General features: G+C 39.0%; 1 protein-coding gene and 2 pseudogenes across 4 annotated transcripts in view; 1 reads left to right on the top strand and 2 right to left on the bottom strand.

The window, feature by feature from the left end:
* Positions 1-27,277, top strand: part of TMEM65 (transmembrane protein 65) — a 45,351-nt gene that overhangs the window by 6,209 nt on the left and 11,865 nt on the right. Inside the window, exons 2-3 of one of the 2 annotated variants that reach the window (XM_080939707.1) lie at positions 13,106-13,186; positions 24,031-24,075. In XM_080939707.1, coding sequence (XP_080795833.1) covers positions 13,106-13,186; positions 24,031-24,075 — 126 coding nt within the window. The remainder of the gene's footprint in view (positions 1-13,105; positions 13,187-24,030; positions 24,076-27,277) is intronic. The other variant, XM_080939708.1, reaches the window with a different exon arrangement.
* On the bottom strand, positions 3,095-4,519 carry LOC308438338 (protein kinase C and casein kinase substrate in neurons protein 2-like; annotated as a pseudogene). Its single transcript has one exon. The product of its transcript is annotated as a protein kinase C and casein kinase substrate in neurons protein 2-like (transcript).
* On the bottom strand, positions 19,538-20,112 carry LOC308438092 (protein MIS12 homolog; annotated as a pseudogene). Its single transcript has one exon. The product of its transcript is annotated as a protein MIS12 homolog (transcript).

The following is a 27,277-nucleotide window of genomic DNA, read 5'->3' as shown; positions in this document are numbered from 1 at the left end:
ATGGAACTTCTCAGAGAGAGCCTTATCAAAATCTCCTGGCTGAGAGACATTATTTATATGGAATGTTGAAATTGTTTCTTACTCTGCTCCGGCCTGTCTCTCATCATCTGTAGTGCTTGCTGTTCGCTGCATGCCTTTGCGCTTCCCTCCCCAACCCAACTTCACTGTTGGTTTTCATGTGTTTGTGTCTTGATGAGGACAGAGAATAATTCCTGACCTATCTAGCCTATGATCTGTCTTTAACAATAACTGCTTTCCTCTAGTGTGTTGTTTCTTCACTTAATTAAATTCTAAACATGGCAAAGTTAGAAAATACAGCTTTCAAATAATCAAACATCGCCCTGGCTTAATATACCTCTTCCATCCAGCAGTCACTTCTTTTTCTTTAATAGCAGTTGTGGCAAGCAAATTTTTAATAAAGAAATTTGTGGATGGGAAAGTTGGAATAGTATGAAGTAAGTCATTTATAGGATCATGAAGAAGGTTGGCTGGGACTGAAAGAAACCAGGTGATCTTGAATGTTGAGTATGACCTGATATTAAATCATTATTAGAAGAGATTTACTTTTTCTAAAAATAGTGATGTTTGCATAATCACATTCTTGTCTGCTTTGCTGTGTTGTGCCTGCTTATAAAATCATTGGAACCAAATCCCTGCGTGCAGATTTTATTAACATCTTACTCAAGTCAGTTGAATTAATTAGAATGTAGTTTTATAGGATTCCAGTCTTGTCTTTGTCTTCTTGCTTCATGTCTTCTTTAAGTTAAGGCACACAGTCATGTAACAAGTAGTTACATGTTAAAAATCACCTTAATCTGGTTAATTAAAATTAATTAATTAAAATGAAAAAGGTGAGTCTCTTGTAAAAGGATTTTGCAGGGAAACTATGAAACGTTTATTCCGCTTGCTTTTTGTGTCGTATTTCTTTCTCTGTCTTAAAGAAAATGTGAGTATGCCTATCGTACCTTCCAGCAAATGCCACAGTCCTTCTGTGCTGTGTTTTGTACAGTCATTTTCTCTGAGGCTACTTCTATTTGTAGACTTACTAGTCATTACACCAAATGCCTGCAGAGCAGAGCTGTTTTAGGTGGCATCTCTTTAGACTATCATAATGAGAGGGAAGTACGTCGGGTTTAGCCTGCTCTCCACCTCCCTCCAGAGCTCACATTCAACTGTGCTCTCATTCATCCCTGGCGGCTCTTTCCTCCTCCCTGAGGAGCAGTGCTCCTCGGCACTTCTACTGTTTCTAAGGCATGTTACTTTGCTGTTGGTTACTATTCCACAGTGCTTATAATTTATTTTTCTTTTACTCATAAAACAAAACTTTGTGTCCTTCACTTCACTCCCAGAAGGTCTCATCTCCATAGACACTTCAAGGACCAGCTGCTGACGTCCATCACATGGTTATAGGTCCAGCCTTAGCGTTTCAATAAAACTCTTTCTTGCAAGTATCTGGGTTGTGGCTGGATTATCATTGTTCTAAATACCAAAACTGTAGTTGTGTGGGGGATTACTCTTATTGATCTTTAAGCTGCAGAGGAATTTAAGTTAGAATTATGTTCTGGGCTTAATCCAGATTTTCTGCTTTCCTTCTTTCTGTATTTTAGGTTAAACTATTTAGCATGTTAAAAAATGTATAATTTAAAAGTCAGTAACTTTTTTTTTCACACAAGATGAACAGTTTATTGAGTTTTGTTGTTGTTGTTCTAAAATACTATACATTTAAAGGAGTGTCTAAACATTAAGGACTTGACAGCTTTGGGTCATTCTGTGTGGCTTAGGGAACAAGAATTTCTGCTGGTAAGTTCTCATGACACACAGCCACAGCAAAACAGTGTTTGTGCTAAACATTGAAGAAATGCAAGTTGCTGATGTGTGCACCATTGCACACTGTCCCAGCTATGTGTCTATCCCTCACAACAGTCCCACTGCACCTGAGAACATGGGCAATTAGAGGAACGTGTGTGTGTGTGTGTGTGTGTGTGTGTGTGTGTGGGTTGGGGTGGAACCCTCCCTCTAACTCCAGTGAGTGACACAGGGACTGTGAAGCCTGTGACTATTTACAGAGTCCTAGGAGCGTTTCCAGTGCTGTCACGGAGCTTGGAGCCTGAGCAGTGAGAATCAGTCTTCTCAGCAGCTCCGCTCGGAGGCTAGAGCCAGCCATGCCTGTGCTTCAGTGCCATGGGCTTCAAGCAGTTGACAAGATCTGCTGTCAGAAGCCACCAGCTCTCATCCAACAGTAGGTGAACTCTATAGATTCCCTGAATATCAAATAATATATACAGACATGCATTGAGACACAACAGACTAATGTAAAGCATCTTAGTTTACAGATGCAGCTGTTTTGAAAAGTTAGTCTTTTTACTGTTAACTTTCCAAATCACTAATAAAAATTTTATTCTGCAAAAGCTGAAGCAGGGAAAGAGTAAAAACACTTTTTAACATGGAAGTGTTGGGGAACGCTGCACAAGGTTACCCCTGCAGCTGGCACTTGCCATGGAACCCCTCCTGCAGCAACCCCACATCTGGACACAGCACAGAGAAATGAAGACAGCTCACATGGAGAACATCTCAGATCAGTGTGGGCCATAATTTAGCTGACTGGAAGAGCATATAAAAAAGTATAACTGTACATTGCCTTTAAATTAAAACCTCAAACTCTTTACTCAGAAAATGGCAGGTAAGTCTGTTCATTGAACTTGCAGGTAGGGCATCCTCAGAGATAATAATCAATGGAACAAGAATCAGTTTGATCCGTCATTGACTCAGGAGAGACAAGGGCAAGAAGGTGCAGATCCATGATAGAGAGAGCTGGTGGGGTGAGGAGGGGACTGGCTCTCGCTGTTGGACCTTATCTTCCTGTGCCTAGATCTGCCCAGATGTGCTTGGGCTTGGGGCCAAGTGCCCAATGCGACCACCCGCTCATCTGCCTTAGAGCACACCAGGAAGCCAACAACAGAGCCATCGTCTTTTGCAGGTGGAGTGGATGCCTACATGGCTGCTGGGGACACTAGAGGTGTCACTGCCGGGGCCAAGGCTAACGGAGCTCCTGAACAGTCCATGTCCGTCTGCCCATCAGCCTGCCTGTGGACTGTCACTGGGTAGCCTTGACATAGTTGGCTGGGTACAGGCCCATCTAGCCGCTGTTTAAATGTCCCTCGCACCAACCGTGTTCATCTTCATCTTCTGTCTTGGTCAGCTCATCCCCAGCCTTTAAGCTCAGCTCATCGTGTTCCTGCCCCTCATAGTCAGAGGGCCCAAACTCAAACTCGCACTTCCGTTCCTGAGGTAGTGTCCTCATCAAACGGGTTAGAGTTCCCGTTGGCATCCGTGGAGGAGAAAGGGTTGTTAGCCTCATCATCAGATCAGTCAGTAGGGTAATTCTGAGTCTTCTCATAGCTGTTGACATTTCTGGCCTTAATGTCCTTCTCACTACTGCTGCTGCCCACGTCATCCTTGTCCTTGAGGGTGTTGTAGCTGGACTGTAACTGTGCCTCAGGACACTAAGGTTGCTGCCAGGCTTGATCTGTCTAGCCTGGTCACCTGTCTGGTTGATTCCTGTTAGGGTGACACCATCAGCAGCCTTCTTCTCTCTCTGGCTGAGAGTTGAATTCAGATCTGCAGACCTCTTCTCAAACTGTGGCCAGTTCATAGCCATGCCTGGCTCATGGTTAGCTCGGAATCACCTCAGGTCCTCTACCGTGTCAGCTGCCTTGATGCTGTGCTCCAGGTCTCTGGTAAATGGTTTTGTAGTTAGCCACATTGGACAGGTTCAAGTGCTTCTGAACCTCTAGCAGAACCTCCCGGAAGAAGCGCAGTCGCTTCTCTTCAAACTGCTGGCAGTGCTCGAACACCTGCTCGACGTTCTCCATGTACTTCAGTGTGTTCTGCTCAAGCTCCTGCAGGGCCTTCTCATACTTGTCCTTGGTCTTCAGAACATCCTGCTTGCATTTTTCTATCTTGTCTTGCAGTTTCTTCAGCTGCCAGGGTTGAGGGATGGATCTGCTTTGCCGTTGGCTTCCCGAGAAATGGCTCCTCTTTGCACGCCATGCGGTGTGCTTTCTTTGCTGCTTCTACCTCTTTCAGCCTCTTGGCCCAGGGCTTCTGGGCCTTCTGAAAGCCATTCTCTGCTTCCTTGGTCTCCTTGAAGCTTTCCATCATCTGCTTGTGAAAGGCTTCCTTCTGCCAGTTTTTGATCTTCTCAAAGTCTTTATTCATCAGAGATGCCTTAACTTCCAGGTGTAGCTCACTCACCCTCTCTGCTTCAGACATGACAGCCATCCAGGCCTTCCCCATGGTCCCATACTGTGGTCCCTTCTCTACAAGCTGCCTCTAGCACTCCGTGAGCTGCTGTGCATGTGCCTCCTCAATGCGTGCGTGTTTGTGCAAACAGTTCATGAGGTCACCACACAGGCGGTGGCCATCATCAATCCGCTTCACAGTTGGTTTGTAGTTCCCAACCTCCCAGAAGCTGTTACTGGACACTTCTTCCCACAGAACCATCGTAGGTGACAGACATTTCTGCAGAAGATGAGGGTGGCAGCAGACCCAGTTCAGGGATCAGATGCTCAAAGCCTGTTGCTCGCCTTGGGTCCCACTGAGCACGCCTTCCCACTGGGCTGACCCCTTTCAGTTTGCTCCAGCCACACTCCCTGGGCCTGCCCAGACCCGCCACGGCCACTTCTGCCACCAGCCAAGTCAGTAAGTTCTGAGTTTTAGCTGTGTTATTGCTGTCTGTTTTGCTGTTGTAAGCACATCATCACTGCTGCCTTGCAGGTTATTGGGTGCTTGCTGGGCGCTACACATAGAGACCTGACTCTTCACATACTTCTCTCATTTACTATTCTTGGAAGAGGTTACATTTTTATAGATTAAGAAACAGAGGTTAAGAGCACTTTGCCCAAGATCTTTGAAGCTCCTTGTCATATTTGAGTTATAACTCAGCTTTGTCTAGCTTTGCAACTTCAATTTTCACTTTTTAAAAAACTTTGTATTGGCATGAATATCCAAATAGCCAATGGAAAAAAAATCAAACCCAGAAACAAATATGCCAGTATCATCTTTTTGTTGTGTGTTTGTTTGCTTGCATTTTTGAGGTAGGGTTGCCTCAAACTTTCTATCATCCTGCCTCCTAAGTGCTGCTGTTATTATAGCTCTGCAGTACCATATCCATCTGGTAACATCTCCTAGTCTGTCTTCTGTGTATTTGCACAAATATGTATTCAATATAGAAAAGTAAGCATGGCATCATTACTTTGTTAATAGGGGACCTCAAGATGCATACTAGTTAATAAGATTGTGTAAAGGTTTGGAAAAGTAAGGAAAGTAGTATTTGAATTTATTCATAGCGTTTTGCCTGTGAGATAAGTATGGATACTATTTAGTAGTTAGTTGGGTGCCAGGAGTTCCAGGGAAGCATCCAAACTTGAACATCTTACTCACATAGGCAATAACAGGGGCAGGCAGAGTGAGTCTAGTAAAAGGGGAAGCTTCTCGAGCAGTGGTTCTCAGCCTTCCGAACGCTGCACCCTTTAATACAGTTAGTTCCTCATGCTGTGCTGACCCCAACCATAACATTATTTTGCTGCTACTTTAAAAGTTTAATTTTGCTATTGTTATAAATTATAATGTAAATATCCAATATCAGGCTATCTGATATGCAACCCCAAAAGGTGTCATCACCCACAGGTTGAGGACCACTGTCCTAGAAGATTGTTCTGAGAAACACTAATGCTTGCTGGACAGGGAGAAGAAAAAACAGAATTAGATGGTGATGAATATGTAGAGAGAGGTGGAAATAGTAGTGATATGTTCTGGATGCTAAGTAATGAAGAGAGCATTTCAAAAGAGAGAAATATGGCAATTCAGATACTGAGAGGGATACTGAATGGAATGTCCTTTGGCTTCTAGAACAGAAAGGAGCAGTGTCTTTGTGAGAAGCAATTTCTGATGGCCATGTGGGGAGTAGCCAGACTTAGTTGACTGAAAAGGAAATGTAGATAAGGAAGGGTGTGGAAAGGAGCTGTGGGGGTAGATTTTACCTGGTCTCTGTGCTCATGCCAGTTTGTTAATTAATATGTTAATTTCCACAGGTGGCTCCTGAGTAGAATTCTTGTTCGTCGAAGTCATGATTCCCAATCTATGTGTTTAGATATCTCTGCTTTGTCTCTACCACTTTTTGACCCTCAATTTATTTGCAAATTCAAAAATTTCTTCTTCTTCAAAAACATTCTTCTTCTGCTACATTTTGAAATATGGCTTCACAGCAGGATGATATTTAAACATTATTTTTCCTGTTGCCAACAACAAAAGGGATCGTGTAGGCACATGTTTAGAGGGTTATCTTCCATTGCTGTAATCTCAGAAACCTACTCTGTGCTTTGTACAGGTTTGAAGGAAACTGGAAAATAATTCAAATTTTCATGATGAAAAAAAATTTTATATATAAACAAATCACACTCTTTTTGGCAGCATTCTGTAGAAAATGTGTGGACCACTTAGCAGGTAGGATCTGTTCTTCATGAGAAGCTTGTAGGCAAAGTGAAAATTGCTAGCATTTACATTTGTACCATATGTAGATAAAGTGAGCAAAGTCTAGTTTGTATTTAGATAAATTATGAGCTGTGATCAGTTCAAACTATAAAAGGAAATTTTTTAGGGGGGGCTCAGGTGGTCTTGTGGCAGGGAGACATGAATTCAGATAGCTCTGTGTGTTCCTAGGAAGACAGGGAAGGTGGGAACTTACATGGTGAACTGGGGCATGGGCTTGTTGCTGTGGAAAATACAAGAATGTGTTAGTAGAATGGAAGAGCTCTTAAGACCAGAACCCTTAACGTCTTGATTTCACACCATCAGCCACTGGTACTGTGCCTTGTGTGCCTTGCACATTGCTCAATAGATCCAGGTGCTTGTGGTCTAAAGATGGCAGCGACCAAAGTTAGCATTTCAGGAGCAGCTGGGTTTTGAGTCCTGTTTCTGTCACAGCCTGCCACCTTGTCTAGTGTTGCTGTCATTGTGACTTTCCTGATTTCCTCTGACCGTTTTAGTTTTACTTTTGTATTGTGTCATTACAAATTGCAGAAAAATTATGCAGGCAGTATAAAACGTTTTCAATGAAAATACTTAAGAGGGCCAGAGGGATGGCTCAGGAATTAGGTGTATTATACACTGGCTGCTGTTCCAGAGCCAGCACTCACATAGCAGCTCACAGTGGTCTATTGTGCTAGTCTCAGGGTACCCAACACCTTCTGGCCTCTGTGGATAGTGCATCTACATGGTGCATAAATATGCACATACATTTAAAACGGGGAAAGCCTAATGGAGGGCCAAGGGAACTTTTCTCCTCGCCTCCGTCTTGAGATGTCTCTTCCTACCTCCCATGCTCCCACAAAAATCACTTCTACACTATAGTGGGCAAACATTTGTTATTAAAAATTTCTCTCATAGTTACATACTGGACATACTACTTGTAGCTTCGGGGTCAAGAAATATGTCTGCTTAGTTTTATAGCATAAATGTTTTTAAGTATTTACCTCCAATGATTTCCCTTCTCTGCTTAAGAAGTCTTTATAGGTTCTTAGGGATATAGGTATATGTCATAGATATACAAATTAACATTCGTGCTAATGAATATACATCTTTCTTATTTTATGTAGACACCTAAATCTTGGCTGATTGTTTGCTACTGCATAGAACATCTCCTATTATTCAAAGTTGATGGATATTTTGATTTTATAGCCATTATTGTCATGAATACTGCTCCATATAAATAAATACATAGTTCAGAATGACAGAAGTGTAGGGCCATTTCAGAAATTGTTGGAAATTCTGATTTGGTAATGGAAATCAAGCCACTTAAAAATGACCGTTTTGAAAAATCAAGCACTCTAACGATGTAATCTAGAGACATACTGATTTGATAAATAAAAAATGCTGAGGGTGACAGGAGTAAAATATCATCTTTGTTTTCTGTAGTTAAACCATTCTGTTTCTCTCTTTTTTTTCATTCTGTTTCTCTTAATAGCAGAACACTTTCTGTGAGAAGTTGAGAACTGCAGTTCATAAATAGTAGTCTTGAATTTGAGCCAAGGTCTTTCAAGCCATGTTTGTTGTCTTGAGAGGCAGTCAGAACCAAGGCACTACTCATCTGGGTAAGCACTGCCAGAGACTCTTTGGGTTTTTTTGTGTATAATTTGGGGTAGAAATTTTCAAGAAGGCGCAAACAGAAGCACCCCATCTAAGCGTGTCTCTGTACTCCTGTCAGCCTTCATGCTGCCTCTCTTTGCTCTGCATTTATTCTAGCTGTACTCTGAATGGTGTAAGGTTGCATGATCCCAGGTAAACAACTGTGATGTCTCCTCTGCCCTTGCAGTCTCTCCTGATGAGGTTCCAGTTGCTTGCCCTGTGACTCCAGTTCTATTAGAGGCCTGAAAGGAGCTTTAGATTTGAATTGACTTTGGAAGTCTTTTATTATAAAGGTGAATAATGTTCCTTGGAGCTCTCTGTATTTCAGTGGAAAGGAAACTTGGCTTAACAATATTTACTATATATACATCCCCTGGAAATACAGTATAAATGAAGATTCTATCTCAGTAGATATATAGGCTTCATAGTTCCTTGGGGATTTCCACATTAAAGGTTCAGGAATTATATATTAAATAACAAAGGTTAGAGTTTTTTATTCATTTATTTTATGATAGAGAATTGAAACTTTGCATATAGGTACATTTGAATTGAGAGTATAAACAAATGTGACCATGATGATATGAAATGTGGAACATTTTGCAAAATGGTAGAAATTTATATTTGAATATATGAATGATCTTATATTAAAAAATATTATCCTAGAACGTTTTTATCGGTTTCAGAGGGGCTTGCTTCGTAAAGACATTAGAAAAAAGGTATCCTGCTAATATGTTTTTTTGTAATCATCTTTGAGAGATAAACATTGAGTAACAAATGCCACATAAGGACACTGTACCCATGTCAGATTTATATTGCTGTAGTGAGTGCCTGAGACAGCTAATGTTACTAAGAGATAAAGCTTACTTAGCTCAGAGTTTTGGCTACATTCCCTTCATGGTGCAGACAGCAGCATACGAGCTGTGTGAGAGCCAGTAGTAGGTCAGAGAAGGTACAAAAGGTACAGTCTCTAAACAGAAAGTCAGGGGCAGTGGAGGGAGGATGTACATGAGAGACTGACAGAACCTGGGCCTCATAGGTTTCCATAATCCCTTTCTAGGGCATATCCCCAATGATTAAGGAATCACTCAAAGTCTTGTAAAGGTTCTGTCTATTGTGGTCACAGTGCCCACCCATAGAGGTCAGTCAGACTACAGTCAAACCATCACAGTGATGAACTGTGTATACTGTGGTGGTTCTGAAGTAGGAAATTGCCTGCTGACAACATCACCTTTAAGCACATTCTGATGTTTGCACAACTAAAATCTCTTGACAGTGCTTTTCTCACTCGTGTCCCTATTAAATGATGCATGGCTGGGTTACTTTTTACTCATTTTCTTGTATTTCCTGTTATTGTTTAGAACATACTCTCCAACTAAGTATTTCCTTAGTGAACATGCCTCCAGGCACAGATCTTTTTCCTTTGCTTTTTAAAATGCAGTTTTCCTTGTGTGCTTTCTTTTTCATTATTTATTTTTGATGATTTAGATTTTTTTGGCACAATCTCATATTTATAGGCTTCTACGTATTGTTCAGTAAACATTTTTTTTCCTTTGAATCATTAGAAAATGAGTTCCTGGGATAAAGTCCTATTATCTTAGTCATAGGTTATAGTTCCTTGGGAAGCAGTTTGGAAGACAAAGGTAAACACCCAATGGTACTATTGCTGCAGTCCTTACTTTGGGAGAGAAAAGAGGACAGGGGCCAGGCTCAGCAGGGAAAGAAAGGAAGAGAAGTCTCAGCTGACCTGTAGGACATTCTGGAGTTGGGATAACCTTTCTTTTTTGTCCTAAGGTGGTTGACAGCACTCAGCCTCTACTTCTCTGAAGAGGAGCTATTGACTGTAGACTGCTCTAGGCATAGTATAGAGCCTTAGTTAGGTAAAGCAGTATTCTACATTTATAGTTCTTCCCATTCCCCAAGACAAGTGGATGCTGAGAGTTTTCTCTTAGGAGGTCTTCAGGCAGCTGAGGATTATATTATATAGTCCAGGGTTCACTACAATCAGAGTACTTTGGTGTGCATTTCCTACACATAGGAACAGTTTTTCTGGAGGAAAGGAAGAATCGGAGAAGGACTAACCAAACCTTAGTGCTGAGTATAAGTCACCAAGTGGTCAGCAGTAGATGCTGTATCTCGGTGTTCTCAAGGTTCAGGGAACAGTGCTGAAGAGGGAGTGGAAAGAATATCACAGTCGGAGGATGGGAGCAGGGTTGTAAAATGCTGTCCTCTGGACAGGACATTACAACAGTTGCACAGATGACTTTACAAGATCAAACCAGTTAAAACTTCCAACATGGGAAGACAGAAGATTCCCAAGGTAATTTATTAGTAATTTATGGCTGCCAAGGAAGGGAGAGTCAGTTTTTGGGGCGGGGTGCTGGGAGTCTGTTCATGACTTTGTAGATGCCTTCTACACTCACATGCACATGGGCAACACCAACTGAACCCAGTGGGTTGTAAAAAATAGAAAGACATGATATGGAGAGGGAGATTTGTCAGTGGAACTGTGAGGGAGCTAGAGAGAGGGGGTGAGTGGTGGTTGTGAATAAGATACATGGTATTCATGTATGAACATTGTAAAGAGGTTTTAAAATGAAAAAACATTGTTCTGTATGGCTATATCATTACATGAGTGCATTACTCTCTCTTCTTTGAAGATTCTTTTAAGTTTCAGCAATTATCCAATACTTTTGTAAAGCAAAAAAAAAAAAAAAAAAAAAAAAAAAAAAGAGTTACTCATTATGTTTATTGGTTACTTTTGCAGGGCTCCTCAGATCTGTTAGTTATATAACCTTGACAATTAGTGGTATTATTTTCTAAGTGAACAGTTAGCGGACAAAGAGGTGTGTGTGTGTTTCCATAGATTGTAAAGACTTTGTAATTAACCCAGTACCACAAGATACATTTTAATTTTCTTACTCTCTGCATTTATTTGTAGCTCTGTCCTCTGGTGGATAGATACCCAATTCCTACTGTTTTTAATATATTCATTTTCTACTCACTGATTCTGTTTGTCAGTGGTGCACCACCACCAGCACTGCTGATGCCCTCTTGTGCAAATGTTCTTTCATTTTAGTTTGGGCACTGACACACAGAGCCACAGTCCCTTCCACTCTACCTCACTGAAGGAAGCCTTGACCTCGTTACCCTGCTTCAGCTGTTAAACCTGGTTATATAGCATTTCAGCTTCTGCACTTTTGCATAATGTCTATCTAATCTAGTTGTCTCATGGCTTTTAGACTGTGTTTTATGAGAAGAAATGGCTCCCTCCTCCTCCTACCTGCTTAAGCTCAAACAAAGCCTTTCTTTTGTGGAATCCTGTCGTCTCTTAGAAGTGCAGTTCTTCCTGGTGCAAAGTCACACTGTGCATTTTGTTCTCTGTTGACTGCTTATATGACTCTTTGGTATCAGGGGCAATTTTCTATACGCTTTTTTTTTTTAAACTGCTTTTAAGATTTGGTTTTGTTTTCTAGTCATAAATGGAAAGGCAGATTGAAAAAAACTTTCTAGTCAAATCTATGGTAAAACTCCTTTATTTTTAAATGCAAGGTTCAGTGGATAAACTTTCTTCTTTGTAGATCAGTAAATTCAAATCTGATACTTGAATGATAGTAAAATTTAATAATTTAAAAAGAAAACATTTAACTTCTAAGGAAAATAATTTATTAATCTACATATGTAGACTTTATGCATGACCTCTTAAATAATCTATTTTTTATTTGCATAGGCTGTTTCTGCTTTAATGGTTCTCAGGTACATGGATTTAAATGGTGATGCTTTAGTTAAATGACATAGGTCTCTAACAACATGACTCTAGTTTTGTTTATTAACTTTGAATAATTGTATAAAGGACAAACTTTTCTGCAAATTTTGTTGAGTTTTTCATTTCACAAATCACTCTGTAAACACAGATGTGTGTGCCGATTGTGACCAATCTCATCACAGTGCGTTCGTATTTGACCACTGTATCCATTGTTCAGTTCATTATTAGACAGAAACTCATGCAATTGTGTTTATTGTCCCCTAGTGATAAACCGAAGGGACATTTTACGGAGTGGATAACCAACAGGGAACTGAAGATCAAGCATGGTTGCACATGACTGTAGTAACTATTGGGAGAATGAAAGAAGAGTTTCATTGAACTCTGGGTAATACACTGCAACCCTAGCTCAGCGGGCAGGCAGATGAGAGAAATGGAAATGGTGCATCAGAGAAATGAAAAGTGTGAACTGAGTGTGAGTGTGCACTTCTAATCCCAAGCCAATTACATATTGAGGGGGAGGGGGAAGAAGAGGAGGAGGCAGCAGAGGAGGATGCATTGTTGCATTGGTTTGCTTTCTATTTTCATAGCCAGAGGCCTGAGACCAAGGTCTTTTGATGAAGATTCAATCACATCTGGTTATAGTGTCATATGATTGGAGCTGTCCTCCTGCTTCCACACAGGGGTACCTGCCCCATCCTCTTAATTGCTTTTTACATTTAAAAAAGGGTTACACTGAGCTCTGGGTACCTTGGAATTTATTCTGTGGTTCAGATTGGTTTTAACTGTTGATATAGTGCTAGGGTACCACTACCCCTGGGCTGTGGGGGATGGAAGGATACATCTTTAAGGTCACAGAATAATTAATTTTTCTACTGGTTATTGTTGTTATTATTGTTATTATTATTGTTGTGTTGTTATTCAGTGCTGGGGATACAAGCCAGGACCTTGGCAAATGCTGTACCTCAGAGCTATACTTGCCCCACTGGCTATTATGACTGTACCATTTAATATTTTATTTGCAGTGCTACCTTACTGTGCATAGGAAGGTGTACATGTATGCTAGTATGCAACACTTTAAGAAATTATTACATATTTTATATTTGTACACATTGTAATGACTTCTTTGCTTGACTGAAGTTGATTTTAGAATATTTTTAGCATGCAGATTTCCCAAACCTGAGATGGTCATTGCGAATCGTGCAAAGGAGGTGTCAACAGCAGAGACCCCTGATAGTTTTGGTACAGTACACGCTTACAGTGTTGTGTGGCAGATGTTTATTGCAAACGCAAAGCACTTATTTGACAGAACATTTTGCTTGTTCAAAATAGAATGGTTAAAAACATTTTTTGCATTTAATATTTTAGGTTGTTAGCAGACTGTTTCCATTACCTAATCCTGGCCTTGATGTGATTGAGTAAGAACTGCATGCTTAACTATCTGATGGATTACCTTGTGACCATGAGAAAGTATCAGTCAGGGAGCAGAGCATGCCTTTCTGCTCCTAAGGAGTCACCCTGGGCTACATCATGAGACCCTATCTTGCCTGCTCCTCATATGTAGACATGTATTCTTGAGCAATCGGAAAGTTTATATAAGCTCACAGTTCATGCTAAGGCCAGAAGTGAAAGGCTGTTTTGCTCTATTTTATTAGATTTAGTAGCTGTACAGTTGCATATACTAGTGGACTTGTTTGTGTGTTTATGTATGAAAGTCACACAGAAAAATAGTTTAAAATCAATGTTTTCTATTGTAATTTCAATTTGTAGTCTATTTAACATTTAATATAAATTAGTTAACATTGCTCAAGAATGCAGTACTGGGTATGAAAAGATCTGAATTCTTTTATGGCCTTATGGATAAAGACATTTTGTAAATACCACTCAGATAGTATTTTTGAGGTCAAGGACAAAAGCTGAGTTGTCAGAACTTCAGAGATATAGAGACACAAGTGTGTGTACACCTTTGCACTCACATTAACACACTAGTTCCTTGTCTGTAAAATCCTATATCCTACTTAGCCAATTCTAATGCCAGTGTAAAAGAAAAGTAAGCAGGTATGCACACACATTTACTGCTAGTGTCTTTTGAAGAATAGTTTTGGTTGTGAACTATTCTGGAGATTGTTTCCAACTTAAACATAGAGAAATGCTGTTTGTCCCATAGCTGATAGCACACATCCCTAGCAGCTACTGCACTGCTGAACAGTAACTGGACTAACAGTATGGATTATTTGGTGCCAATGTTTGAAACTCAGTCTTTAATTATGCCCTTAACTACGCCTCTTTGCACATTTATATAGCATCCTTCCAAAAGCTACCAGTACACAGCAAGGACTGAGAAGACAACTGAATCTTTGGAATGCAGAGATTTAAATCTCTTGTTCCTGCACGAAGAAATCATGTTCAGGATTTGGCATCTATTCCTTGTCAGAGCAGGCATTTGCATCAGGCCCTGTGGAATTTTAGTTCAGTGCTATTTCAGGACAGTGCATTTGTGCAGGGTTAGAGATGGAGACTGGCCTCATACTGGAGGCCACGTAGTTCTGAGACCAGCAGAATCTGATGTGTGTGCCCCACCCCCATTCATGTAGTGTTTTATCTGGTGATCATGTTGAGTCATCATACCATTTCATGATGAATGGGAATGAGATAAATCAGATTTCTTACTTTTAAATGACTATTTTTTGAAAATTATGTCCGAGAGAAATTATATTCTAGGAGGGAAAACAACTTAAACGGGATATTGGTATTTTATTTAATTGCAGTTTTTTTTTCTGTTTCAAATACTAATACATGACCAGAGTCTTGATAGTACTGTATATGTGCATGTTGGTATTTTTGATTGTTCTATATTTTCTGTTGGAGGTTTATTACATCAAAGAGAATTTGAACCTAGAATTCAGGTACATCACGATTAAGTCATTGTCTCTGGACTACATCATCACATCTTCGAGGCAGAATTTCCTGAGGGCCATGCTCCAGGCATTTAGACTGAACAGTTCTCAGTTGAGATGAACTCTGTCATATCTCTAGGAAGTTTAGAATCCCTGCTGCTAGTAGCTGTTCGTATTTTCATCATATGCAGAGCAGCCGTGCACTTGATTCTAGGGAAAGGCATCATCCCACCGAGAACGGGATACTTTCAAGGACCCTTGCATTGCTACTGTTCTGTGAAAGAATTCTTACTTGAGAAATGATAGAACGAGAAAGGGTAGCAATCCACTGAAAAGTCTGTTTTTCCTTGATGTTAGGCAATTTTATCTTAAAATGACTATCTTTGGGGGGGTTATGTAATCAGATAGGTAGGTTTTTCTAGCTTAGCTTAAGTTTTTTATGTTATATTATAAATGATCATATGATTTCTTTTTCAAAGACAATGCAAATACCCACAATAAGTAAAAGTAGCAAGGTGTGACTTAAAGTTACACTGTTGTTTTGACGTATTAGCCTTTTAAAAGACATATCCCATGTAATGATTTCCTGTCATTCACAGGCATAAAGGCAGAGAAGTCTGTGTTAAGGAGCATCCATCTGTAATTGTTGCATGTATACAGCCACATATATAAAAGCAGCCACACACCAGTGTTTTGTTTGGTTATCTTAGAAGACAGAAAGATACTGTGAAGTGAAAGACAGAGAAATAAAATTGTTGTACCTTAGTATTATAATTATTACTTAAGCCAAAGGTTAATAGATTAGTAAGTTCATATTTAGTTGAGCACGGTAGCTGTCTAGTCAACACCACGGGTCAGCTACTGGTTTTAGCTGTGGTATCACTGGCCCAGTGTTTCCTCTACATATGGGGTTGGGTGCAGTCCAGCCTTACACAGCCCATCAGGTTCTCCAGAAGGTCAAGGGGGTGGTGCAGCTCTGCTAAAACTCTGGGCAGAACTATCTTTGATTAAATATCATATAATCACTACATATATACATATTGTATATAATATATCTGTATATCTACCTTATCTTACAGTAATCACTTTTAATTGCTAAATAAAGCTACAGGACTACATTAGATACTTACATGGATTCAACCCAAAACATGCATTTAAAATAAAGTTAAAAATCTTTATTTAAAAGGACATATTAACTAAACTCTACTAAATCAATTAAGTTCTTTGTTGTTTCTAAAGAGTGTGCATTTTTTGTTTCTTGCAAATATGTTACCGAGTTAATTCATGATTATGTTATGAATTATGCTCTAAACCCCTCTTTTGGTGCATGGCTTTTTGTTTTCTAATATAACTAGTTAAATTATTTTGCATGCAGTATAGTTTGTGTTTTGTATTCTTTAATGTGTTACTGTGAATTTCATCATAACCATTTGATGGTTTTGTTCTTGTTAAAAACAAAACAGGCATTTGTCATGCCTGAGATCACGGTTCTTTGATTATTGTTTTAAAAAATCAGTTTGTCTTTGTTCTGCTTCATGAGTTCCTTAGTAGATGAGACCGATTTGTACTGCTGGCTCCACTCCCTGGGCGGATGCTGGGTGGATCTGTCTGTCTACTCAGAGATGTTCTTTTGCTATTTACACTTTGTTAAGAGGTTTTATGCTTACATTTATGGCCGTAGGCTGAAATGGACCGTTCTATTTAGAATTGCCTTGTGATGAGAGTGTAGTAAAGTAGTTGGACATACGATTCTTAGGTTTGCAAAACCTCTGTCATACCATAAAGATGTAGGTAAGTTTAATGACTGTTTAACACTAAAACAATGGATCTAGTTTCTATGGAATCATATGTAATAGGTTATTGTCTTCCACAGAGGCAGTTGCTGGAAACACATTGTGTAGCTGGACAACGGAAGCTAAGATATGGAAATTGTAGCTGTCTCAGCTCATTTATACTTCTCCTATTATACAGTCTTTTGATCCAGTTTAAAATCTGTCTTATAGAAGAATTAGAAAAGAATACACCAACAAGCATAGCTTACTCTAAGAATTATTCTTTAAATTTTATTAATATTGATAAAATTATCTTTAAAGGAAAATATAATAAAGAAGAGATATATAGATTAAATCCTACAGTAAACTCAGGTTTATCCTTTTTGTTGTTGTTAGAATATTTTCATTTAAGAGAAATAGACAGTTGGAGCTTTAACATTTTAAGGTTTCTTTCTTTCTGTATTTTATCTACATCTCAAAACATGAAAATATTTTCACAGCTTTGACCTAAAAATTAAGCTGTATTCTTGGCACTTCTGTGGCTGCAGCCCTTGAATGGCTGAGGTCAGAGGGCAGCAGAGCATGACCCGCATCCCAGGAAATGGGGTAAGGAAGCAGCATGGCGGGGGTTGTTAGGCACACTTCTCCTGGGAGACATTTCGTAGCGTTAGAGCCAGCAGTCTTTAAATACATGTCTTGCTCTTATTTTGGGTTCAGTAACACCACCAGGAAATACCAATTAATGACTTTTCTGAAGAACACTTAAGTATGGAATCCTAAGTATGAAAAAAACAACAACTAATTAAAGATTCCAATAAAGAATTAATCTGCTATACATTTGTCTAAGTTAATAGAAAAGCTCAGAATCAAAAATTAATGAATTTTGTTGTAAAATCTCATCTCTTTGGCTAATGCAGATGGGATATAAACAAATACTGTTTCCTCTTCTCCAGATAACATTATCAGACAATGTATACTCACTACATTTGTTTTTGAGTAGTTTATCTTATAATTTTGCTGTGAGTACAAATTTATATGACTTTTATTAGTCTTTGAAATCAGTAGTAAGGCATATGGGCTTTTGCCACTGGAATAAATTGTTTTGGAAATTTGCTGTCAGAAAATTATTTCCTCAAGTATGGTAAGGGTTTGATGTTTTCAAACATAAAATTGATTTCTCTTTACTATGTAAAAATGTTATCTCATGAAAGACAGCAAAAATAAGATTTGAGAAACCTGGGCTTTACCCAACCATGTGTTTTTGTTGGTCTCAAACCTCTTTCTTGGTGATTATGGCACATCACAGATTCAGCAACTAATAATGATTTCAGGGGCAAAAGCAATGTTAGAAATGTGGTTTGTCTTGTTATAAATAACAGAAGTCATATGTACATGTTTTAATTCTGTATAAGGGCAAAATGTATCAAAGTGAAGAAGGGAATTGTTGCCCTACCAATAAGGGAAAATATAAAGACACTGATACACACATGGCATGACACACTGAGGGTGTGTGTGTGTGTCTGCAAAGGCTTAGTTCTTTCTTTGTCATAGTTATAGGGGAGTATGCAGTGAAGGTTGGGAGAAAGTTTGTTTGTTTTGTTTTTCTTAGTTATTCCATTGTTTTACATCTCAAATGATATCCCACTTCCTGGGAGAAAGTTTTTTGAACATTCAGCTATATTTTCTGTTGTTCTGAATGTTCTGAAAGCTGTTAGTGTTTTTTTTTCCTCCACACAAAATAGTAATGATTGACTTTAGGATTTTGTTTCTCCAGTCTGTTTTTCTTTTCTTTTTCTTTTTCTTTCTTTCTTTCTTTCTTTTTTTTTTAAGGTTTATTTTATTTATGTGAGCACACTGTAGCTGTTTTCAGACACACCAGAAGAGGGCATCAGATCCCTTTATTGATGGTTGTGAGCCACCATGTGGTTGCTGGGAATGAACTCAGGACCTCTGGAAGAGCGGTCAGTTCTCTTAACCGCTGGGCCATCTCTCCAGTCAGGAGTCAGTTTTTGATAGCACACACTCATACTCACACAGTGACAAGCACTACAAATACGATGTAGGAGATGGGCGTGCACACACCGTAGTGGACAATTTTGTGGAGCCAAGCCTTCTTCCCCTCTTTAAGTAGGTTCTGGGGATCCTACTCAGGTCACCAGGCTTGTATTACAAGTACTTTTACCCGCTGATGGAGCATGACAGGTGACCTTTTCCTACAGTGTCCATATCTGTTCCAGCTGTGTGGATTCCTTAACACGCTCTTCCTTATGGGGCTTCTGATGTTTTCTTTGCCTTGAATAATCCCATAGGCACAAGGCTAATGCCTTTTAAGCTTGACTTGAATCTTACATTATCAGTTGGACATGCCCCTTCTAATGTTGCAATATATGCCATCCTATATCCCTGACCCACGCCTTTGCTGTACCCTGTTGCCCTTTGGTTTTCTTTTCCTTTGTCCTGCTCTCCTTTCTGATTCTCTCCGAGTGGCATATTAAATACGGAGACACCCATATGCTGAGCATAGTCTACCATGGAGATATGCCCTCAGCCTAGCCTTTTTGCTCTATTAGTCCCTGATGTACTTCATTGTTATACACAATGAATACACAGACCGGGTTTACACAGCAAAAATGAGCAGAAACATCCAGTTACATGAGGATTCTATTTCCTCCTGAAATCATACTAAAACATCCCCAACAGCAAAATGAGTACAACCCCAAAAGAACTGGAGACATTACCGGATGTGAGGGCGGTCAACCCAAGTTTCAGAGGGAGAAAAGCAAATGAACATAAGTTCTGCTTTAGAAGTCTGAACTGGAGCCTGCATATGGATCTGCTGATTTGCTTTGTGTAACCTAGGAAAGGAGGGGCACGTGACCCCAAAAGACCTTAAACATAAGAGTAAACAAAGAAAAGCTACCTGTTTACATGCTCTCTGTTTCTAGTCTTTTGCTTTCTTTTTCTACATTGTCTCCAATGTTCTGGAATTTTCTGCAGTTCTGAACCAGGGACACCAAACTCTGCCTAAAGTTACTAGTTCCTTGGTATCTGCCAATGTTTTCAAGCTCGTCAAAGAACGTCTCTCTGAGTTTGGCTTTAACAGATTTTTGCTCCTTTAATTCTGCAATAAGGACCTTCTCAGTGCATAATTCAATCTTATATTTCTCCTATAACTCTTTGATTTCCTGCTTGAGAAGTTGGATTTTTTTTTTCACTGAAAGGATTTGTTTCAAGACATTTATCTTCAGGAAGCAGGATGTTTGGAGGAATATGCAAAATCGATTGCTCCATTTTACCAAAAAGGTTATCAAAACATCCTTTCATGAAGCAGAGAATCTTTGCATAGTAGAATGCCCTCCAGCTTCTTTAGGATAACCTGTTCAACAGCCTGCATCACTTCAAACAGGTGGTCTTGAAATGCTATGTAGATCCTCAGCAGGCGAGCCTGTAGTGTGAAGCCAAAGAACTGGGCCTCGTAGGCTATCAGATCCTCAGACATCCTGCTTTACCTTGAACCTTCAGCTGTGAAAAACTCAGAACAATTTCTTGCTGTGCAGCCTATGGGTTGGCCTCAAACTCTTGTTTGTGACAGGTTTTCACGTAGCTGAAACTGGCCTCAAACTTGGGATGTAGCTGAATGTTGGGATTCCAGGTGATTCTGGGAGTGATGGAGTCTGCCACACAGTGGCTTCCTGCCACTTCCTCCAAACTATACTGAGCTGCTGAAAGAAGGCAGGGACACAGGCTCCTCAGAATCCACTGACCTCCAGTCTGTTCTTTTGTTCCCTGTGAGTGATAAGCTGGACTTACTCTCTGATACTGCAGCAGAGCTGATCATCTGCATTCCTGACATCTCAGGCTTTGCAGAGCCTGGAACCTGAGCTGACACACACCCTGCCTTCTTCACAGGCATTCTGTGTCTGTAGAGCACAATGTCACTTGATTTTATTCCATAACCTGAGCTTTTATAATATTTTAGTATAAGTCTCATTTCAGCTGTGAGTTATGGGCAAAATCTGGCAGGCGTATCCTAGGATTGAAGCAAAGGTGAACTCTAAAGTGGGAATGTTTAAAGGTGGTACCACTGCACTCCTGGAAGAGCTTCCACCAGTGAAAAAGCCTCTTGGATATTTTCCAGTACAGCAAAAATGAAAACCTAATTAGCTGGAGTTCAGTTTATTAGAAGCAACGTCTAGTTAGTCATTTCCTCTCCCACCAGATGCCTCATTAGAAAAAACAACTAAACAGTTGGCTAAGAATCCAGCATAATGGGGGCTGAAGAGATGGTTCAGTGCTTAAGAGCACTGACTGCTCTTCCAGAGGTTCTGAGTCCAAGTCCCAGCAACCACATGGTGGCTCACAACCATCTGTAATGAGGTCCGATGCCCTCTTCTGGTGTGTCTGAAGACAGCTACATTGTACTATATATAATACATAAATAAATCTTGAAAAAAAGAGGAATTCAGCATAAACTTTTTAGAATATATCCAAGGGGTCCTAGAACCTTAGTGGCAAGCAAAGTGTGGATACACCTAGGATGATTCCTTGCTTTCTCTGGGTGATTGGCACAGTCTGTATGTCTGTCTGTCAGTCAGTGATTGACCCAATGCCTAGAGACCTTTGTATGGCATAACAACAAAACAGGTAGGCCAGAGGGGCTGAATGGAGCCTCAGGCTGGGGTTCCTATGTGGCCTGGGTTTCTTTAAAAGTTTTTTGTTTTGTTTTTTGTTTGTTTGTTTGTTTTTTAAAGTCTGTTTGAGATCAAATCTCTAATTCTTATTTTTTAAATAAAAGTTTACATTATTCTTTTTTGGTTTTTCTTATTCAACTTGCTATTTTCTTAACATGAATGGAGTTTAGAGCTTACATGTATATGTAACAGATTCAAAAGCACCTGGACTAGGAGGGCCCTTTATTAATTACATTTTCAGAAATTAGTGTCTCAATATTAAATTACTTTAGTATTTGTATTATTACAAGTTAACTGTGTCCACAAAGGAAGTTGGCCTATAATTTTTCTTCATCCTTTTCAAAGTTTCAAGGATTGAATCTACAACTTTGCCCGATACACAAGCACTCTAGCTCTGAGCTAGATTTCTAGCCTGCAATTTTACATTTACTTTTATGTGTTAGGCTTTGCTTTTAGTATTATTCTGTTCTCAATATATGCTGGAAAATATTTCTCCAAAATACATAAACCACAGCTATTAATTGCTGTGACCAAATACGAGAGGTTAAAACACACACACACACACACACACACACCCCAAAAAGAACAAAAAACAATCTTTAAGGGAAAGATTCATCTTGGCTCACAGTTTCATGTGGTTCAGACTGTAGTGGGTTGGCCCCACTGTTTCTGGGGGGGGGGGTGAAGAGGTAGATCATCGTGGTAGAGGGATAAGGGGGTGAGCTGCTCCAGGTGTCTAGGAAACAGACTGGAAGGGGCTGGGCATAAAGCAGTTATATCTTTCCAAGTGTGTCTTCCAATTAGGATTCACAACCTACTTTCCACCACCTCCCAATAATAACACAATTTCACCACTCTGTAAAAGATAGATCCATTGAGGAAGTCAGGCCCTAGTGATCCAGTACTTCCACAAAGCCCTACCTCTGAGCCTGGCTGCACAGGAAACCAAGCTTTCTGTATCAATGCATGCCGGGGAACAAATCTGTAAGGTTCTTCTCTGATTGACCAAGTCTTTCTACTTAACATGGAATTATTAACCCTTTTAACTTTCACAGATGAGATGTTCTTTTTTTTTTTTTTTATTTGATATTCTCAGTATTTACATTTCAGATGTTATCTCTTTTTCATCAATCCCATTCCCCTCTCCCTCCCATTACCTCCATGAAGGTGCTCCCTCTCCCAACCACCCTCTCCCCCCTCAACACCTTGGCATTCCCCTACACTGGGAAAACAAGCCTTCACTGGCTCAAAGGCCTCTCCTCCCATTGATGCCAGAGAATGCTCTCCTCTGCTGCGTATGCACTTGGAGCCATGAGTCATATACCAGGAGTGGTATAGCTGGGTCCTCAGGTAGAGTAGTATGTCCAGTTTTCTGAGGAACTGCCAAACTGATTTCTAGGGATGTTGTACCAGCTTACAACCCCACCAAAAGTGGAGGAGTGTTTCTCTTTCTCCACATCCTCGCCAGCATCTGCTGTCACCCAAGTTTTTGATCTTAGCTATTCTGACTGGTGTGAGGTGGAATCTCAGGTTTGTTTTGATTTGCATTTGCCTGATGACTAGGGATGTTGAGGATTTCTTTGGGTACTTCTCAGCCATTTGATATTCCTCAGTTGAGAATTCTTTGTTTAGCTCTGTACCCCATTTTTAATAGGATTATTTGATTCTCTAGAGTCTGACTTCTTGAATTTTTTTGTATATATTGGATACTAGCCCTCTATTAGATGTAGGATTGGTAAAGATCTTCTCCCAATCTATTGGTTGCTATTTCGTCCTATTGACAGTGTCCTTTGCCTTACAGAAGCTTTGCAATTTCATGAAGTTCCATTTGTTGATTTTTGATCTTAGAGCATAAGCCATTGGTGTTCTGTTCAGGAACAAATGAGATGTTCTATTTGCTTATTTGTTATAATTCTTTGTTATATATATTTTGTAATAATTATAAAGTTTTACATGACAGACATACTTTTGTTAATATTTGGAAAAGCTTTGTCATATTGCCTTTCAGCTTTTTGATTAAAGATGAACTGTCTGCTATACATTATAAATAGCATATTATTATTTGATATTTTAGATAAAAAACACTGTCTTTTTATGGTTTTGTTTTTGTTTTTGTTCTAGTTGTGTAGACTTTTTATTCTTGTAGCATAGCTTTGACAATCCAAAAATTCAGTGTATTGTTACATGGAATTAACTGGAGGATATTATACAAGCCAGGAAAATGGTTATTGTAATGACATTGCTTTTAAAATGTAATTTCCAAGTGGTTGTGGTAGCACAGGTATTGTAGTAGCACTTGGAATATGGAAGCAGGAAGACTGTGGGATCCAGGCTATGGGTTCCAGGTCAACCTGGACCGCATGACAAGACTGTCTCTAAATAAATAAGCAAACAAGTGCAAGCATGTTTGGGGGATTTTTTCCTGCCCTCAGTATTAGTTTGTATATATTTGTTGAGTCATACAGAGTTGTCATATTTTCTAGATGGTGTTTCTACTTGATGCAAATTGGCTCCTTGCATAATGACACCGTGACCTAGATAAAGAGACCCCCATGTGTGTGATCCACTAGGAAATATTAGCTCCTAGTCTTATAATTTACTCCATTGCCAGTATTTTTTTAAAAAAATAATTTAAATCAACTAAACTAAATACATTTTTCCATTTTGTAAGACTGTTTTATACAATCGTAACTAATTCTTGCTCTGTACCCTTTCTTCCCCTTTAGAAAAATTGGAAGCTCTACCACCCACTCCTGGACAGCTAAGATATGGTAATGGCTCTCTAACTGTTAAATTGATATGCTCTCTCTTTTGGACCTGAAGGAACTATTTCTTATAGTAGCACAACAGTCAGTGAATTAAACCCTCCGTATAGAATAATGGGTTATCTTATTTTCTCCTGTAAGAGTGCTTTCTAAACCTAGTTGAAGATATATCACAGTATTATGGGATAACTAATATTTTTAAATGTTCTTATCATCTAGTAATAAAGTAAATTTATATTAGAAGTTCTCTTAATTTGCAGAAATATATCTATATATTATATTTTCCTTCCCAGGTAAAGGGATGTGTTGGATTTAGTTGGGTGACTGAAGAACTTAATTTTATATTCAGGCTAACTGTTCTCTGATGCAGATAGTGCTTCTTTGTAGCTAGCGTTCACAACAGTAAGAAAGTAAGTGCATTTCATTTGAGGAGAAGGAACCTCATTAGTGAGCTGTACTGTTCTTTCTTTTCAGATAAGACTGAATTTTGCCTGTTAACATCAGAGTGATGTAAAACAGTTTAGGGTCTTATTAAAAGGCAGTGGAAGAGAATCATTTAAAAGTGTGGCAGTGAATTTGAGTAGGTGGTAATAGAGTAGATAATTAAATATTAAATGTCATTTGCTAGCAGCAGTTAGCTATAGAATAGTGTTTGCCGAAGAGAATTGAAGAAATAGTGAGTTAGTAGGAGATAATTATTCATTGGAAGGCAAATTCAAATGACTAGGAAAAAAATTGATAGTTCTTTTTCCCCCTCTCTCTTAGGTAGAATATAATTTGTGTGAGAAATTAGTAACTTTCCTCAAACACTAAAACAGTTTAAGAATTCTTTAAGATCTCTCTTTTCAGGTAATCTTTCCTGATTCTCCCAGCCCAGATTTCTAATTCTGTATTTATAGTACATACATTATTGTCGTTTTTATAGGTGATGTTGAAATTAACTTCCTTTTCCTCCTCCTTCTCCTTTTCCTTTTTCTTCAAGAAACTTAGTTTTTCTCCTTTGTATTAAAAGTAGTTTTTAAATTTATTTGACAGATTTATTTAAATATAAAGATAAAGCTCTACTTCATAGTTCAAGTTGATTAATATGTACATGCCTTTGTGTTACTCACCAGGCTTCTCCTAGCATAAACGATCAGTGTAATCTTAATTTAATGCCATTAACATCTTATTGAGATGCCATCATATTATTCAAATGAATACTAAGTGATTTTAGCTGATTTCCTTGTTATTTTGTCATATTTGTATTTCAGAGACCACAGAGAAGGTTGTATAGATACACTTAGATATTGGGTGACTATAAAATTTCCAGTGTACCCCTTTGCCTATTAATTTTATATTGTCGTTGGAAGTTAGGATTGTGTGTGTGTGTGTGTTTTGGAAGCTGTTTACTATAAAAAGTCAGGATATTGTAGGCATCCAGTGGACGTGGGTGAAAAGCCAGAGAAGTAAGTGGTTGACTTTTACCATCTTTATAGCTTTTGCAGTGATAATCACAGTGGATACTCTGCTCTTTGTTATGAGCATTGTTACTGTGACAAGTGACACTGAAGTGATTGGTAATGTCTACTGTGTACTATCAATGTAATAATCTATACATGATGGTGCATGTTATTACACTGAATGTGACATCTCTTTGAGAGTACGTATGGGTAGAATGTAGGTTGATGTTAAGGTGATACATGATTGGACAGTAGAGAGGTAGGCGGGTAAATGTCTAAGAAAACAGAAGAGGAAGGAGAGTGGGCAGATTGACAGAGGAAGAAGATGGAAGCAGATGTGTATGTTTTGGTCGGCGCATCTCTAGCTTGATAAGGTTGTTATGATTATTTGTAAGGGTTTTATGGGTCTAATATATTATATCTGGACGAGCAGCTTATATCTTTGTCCTCTGGTGTGAGCTTATTGTGTAGAGGGTTTGTGAATTGAGAATTTAACATATAAACCTGCTTGATAAATTAATGATTGTGAAGTCATGTTTCTACCAGGTGGTGGAGGAAAGTGAATGAAAACAAGAGGCAGGGGTGATGAAGTGAACTACGCTGGAGTTCTTAGAGGCAGCATTGAGCGCCAAATAGAGATTCCTGCAGTGCCAGATGGCCCCCCGGGTGCCGGCACTAGTGTGGGTTAAAAGGTTTCCACTTTTAAAATATTTTCTGCAACAGTAGAAGTGTTTATTTTTTTAAATTTCTGCGTAGTAGCATTTCTGGATTGTAGAGCTCACCATTGCAGTATCATGTTTCCATAACTCTGGATTATATTTTAATTACATTGTATATTTAGCTTCATTAAAAGAAAAGTGAACCTGAAAACACTAGCAAATATAGCCATCTGGCTCAAGGAAAGACTATTTTTAAATACAGTATAAAGCTCAGAGTCTTGATGTTTACTGAAAAAAGTTGTCAGCTGATCTGACATTTTGATGTCTCAGCGATTGTAAAGATCAGTTAGAATTTAGTCTTCCTCTTCCCAGCTTGTAGTCTGTTCCACAGCCTCCTCTAGTTGTCTAAAGATGAAATTAGCTTCTTTTCCAGGCTAGTAGTCCTTGATGTAATTGGTTATTTTTGAGTATCTGCATCCTCAACACTGTATAGTATGCTAATGGCACAAATTTGAGAAAATGAGGTGGTATTATAAAATAAAATTTGTTTTTGCTACTTTGACTTTTAGTATCTCAGGTTTCAGGTTATATGCCAGATAGATGATGTGAGAAGTGTCTTTGGCAGGAGGAGGCCTTGAGGCCATATTTTGATATCAAGGAAATAATTTGATTCTTAGAGGTTTAGTAGCATTTGGAAATTCTGATAGGTTTTAAGATGTTAAAAACTGCACACAGATGTCAGATGAAGTTGAGGTAATTTCCTTTTCCTAAAATTTCTTTAAGGGAGTAAAAATGGTCAAATAACTTACCTGGAATTTGAGTGTAGGCATTTAAAAATGTATTATTACAAACACAGAGATTAGTAGTTTTGTGATAGTCCTCATGCACAAGAGAGAAATAGGTGACATGTGTTAGGTTAAGTAAGGTCTTCATATGTTTACAGACTGACTCTTCCATGACTGTATATATGTGCACTGCCGGTAAGAAAACATAAAGGCCTAAAAATTATTTTTATGTGTTACGTATTTGTGTTTTGTTTCCCAGTATAACTTCTGTCAAATAAACTTACAGTAGCAACAGGATCTCTGATTATTCTTAATTCTTTAA

Source organism: Micromys minutus, assembly GCF_963924665.1.
Source record: "Micromys minutus genome assembly, chromosome: 27".
Classification (NCBI taxonomy): domain Eukaryota; kingdom Metazoa; phylum Chordata; class Mammalia; order Rodentia; family Muridae; genus Micromys; species Micromys minutus.
This window is presented reverse-complemented; position numbering and strand designations above follow the sequence as displayed.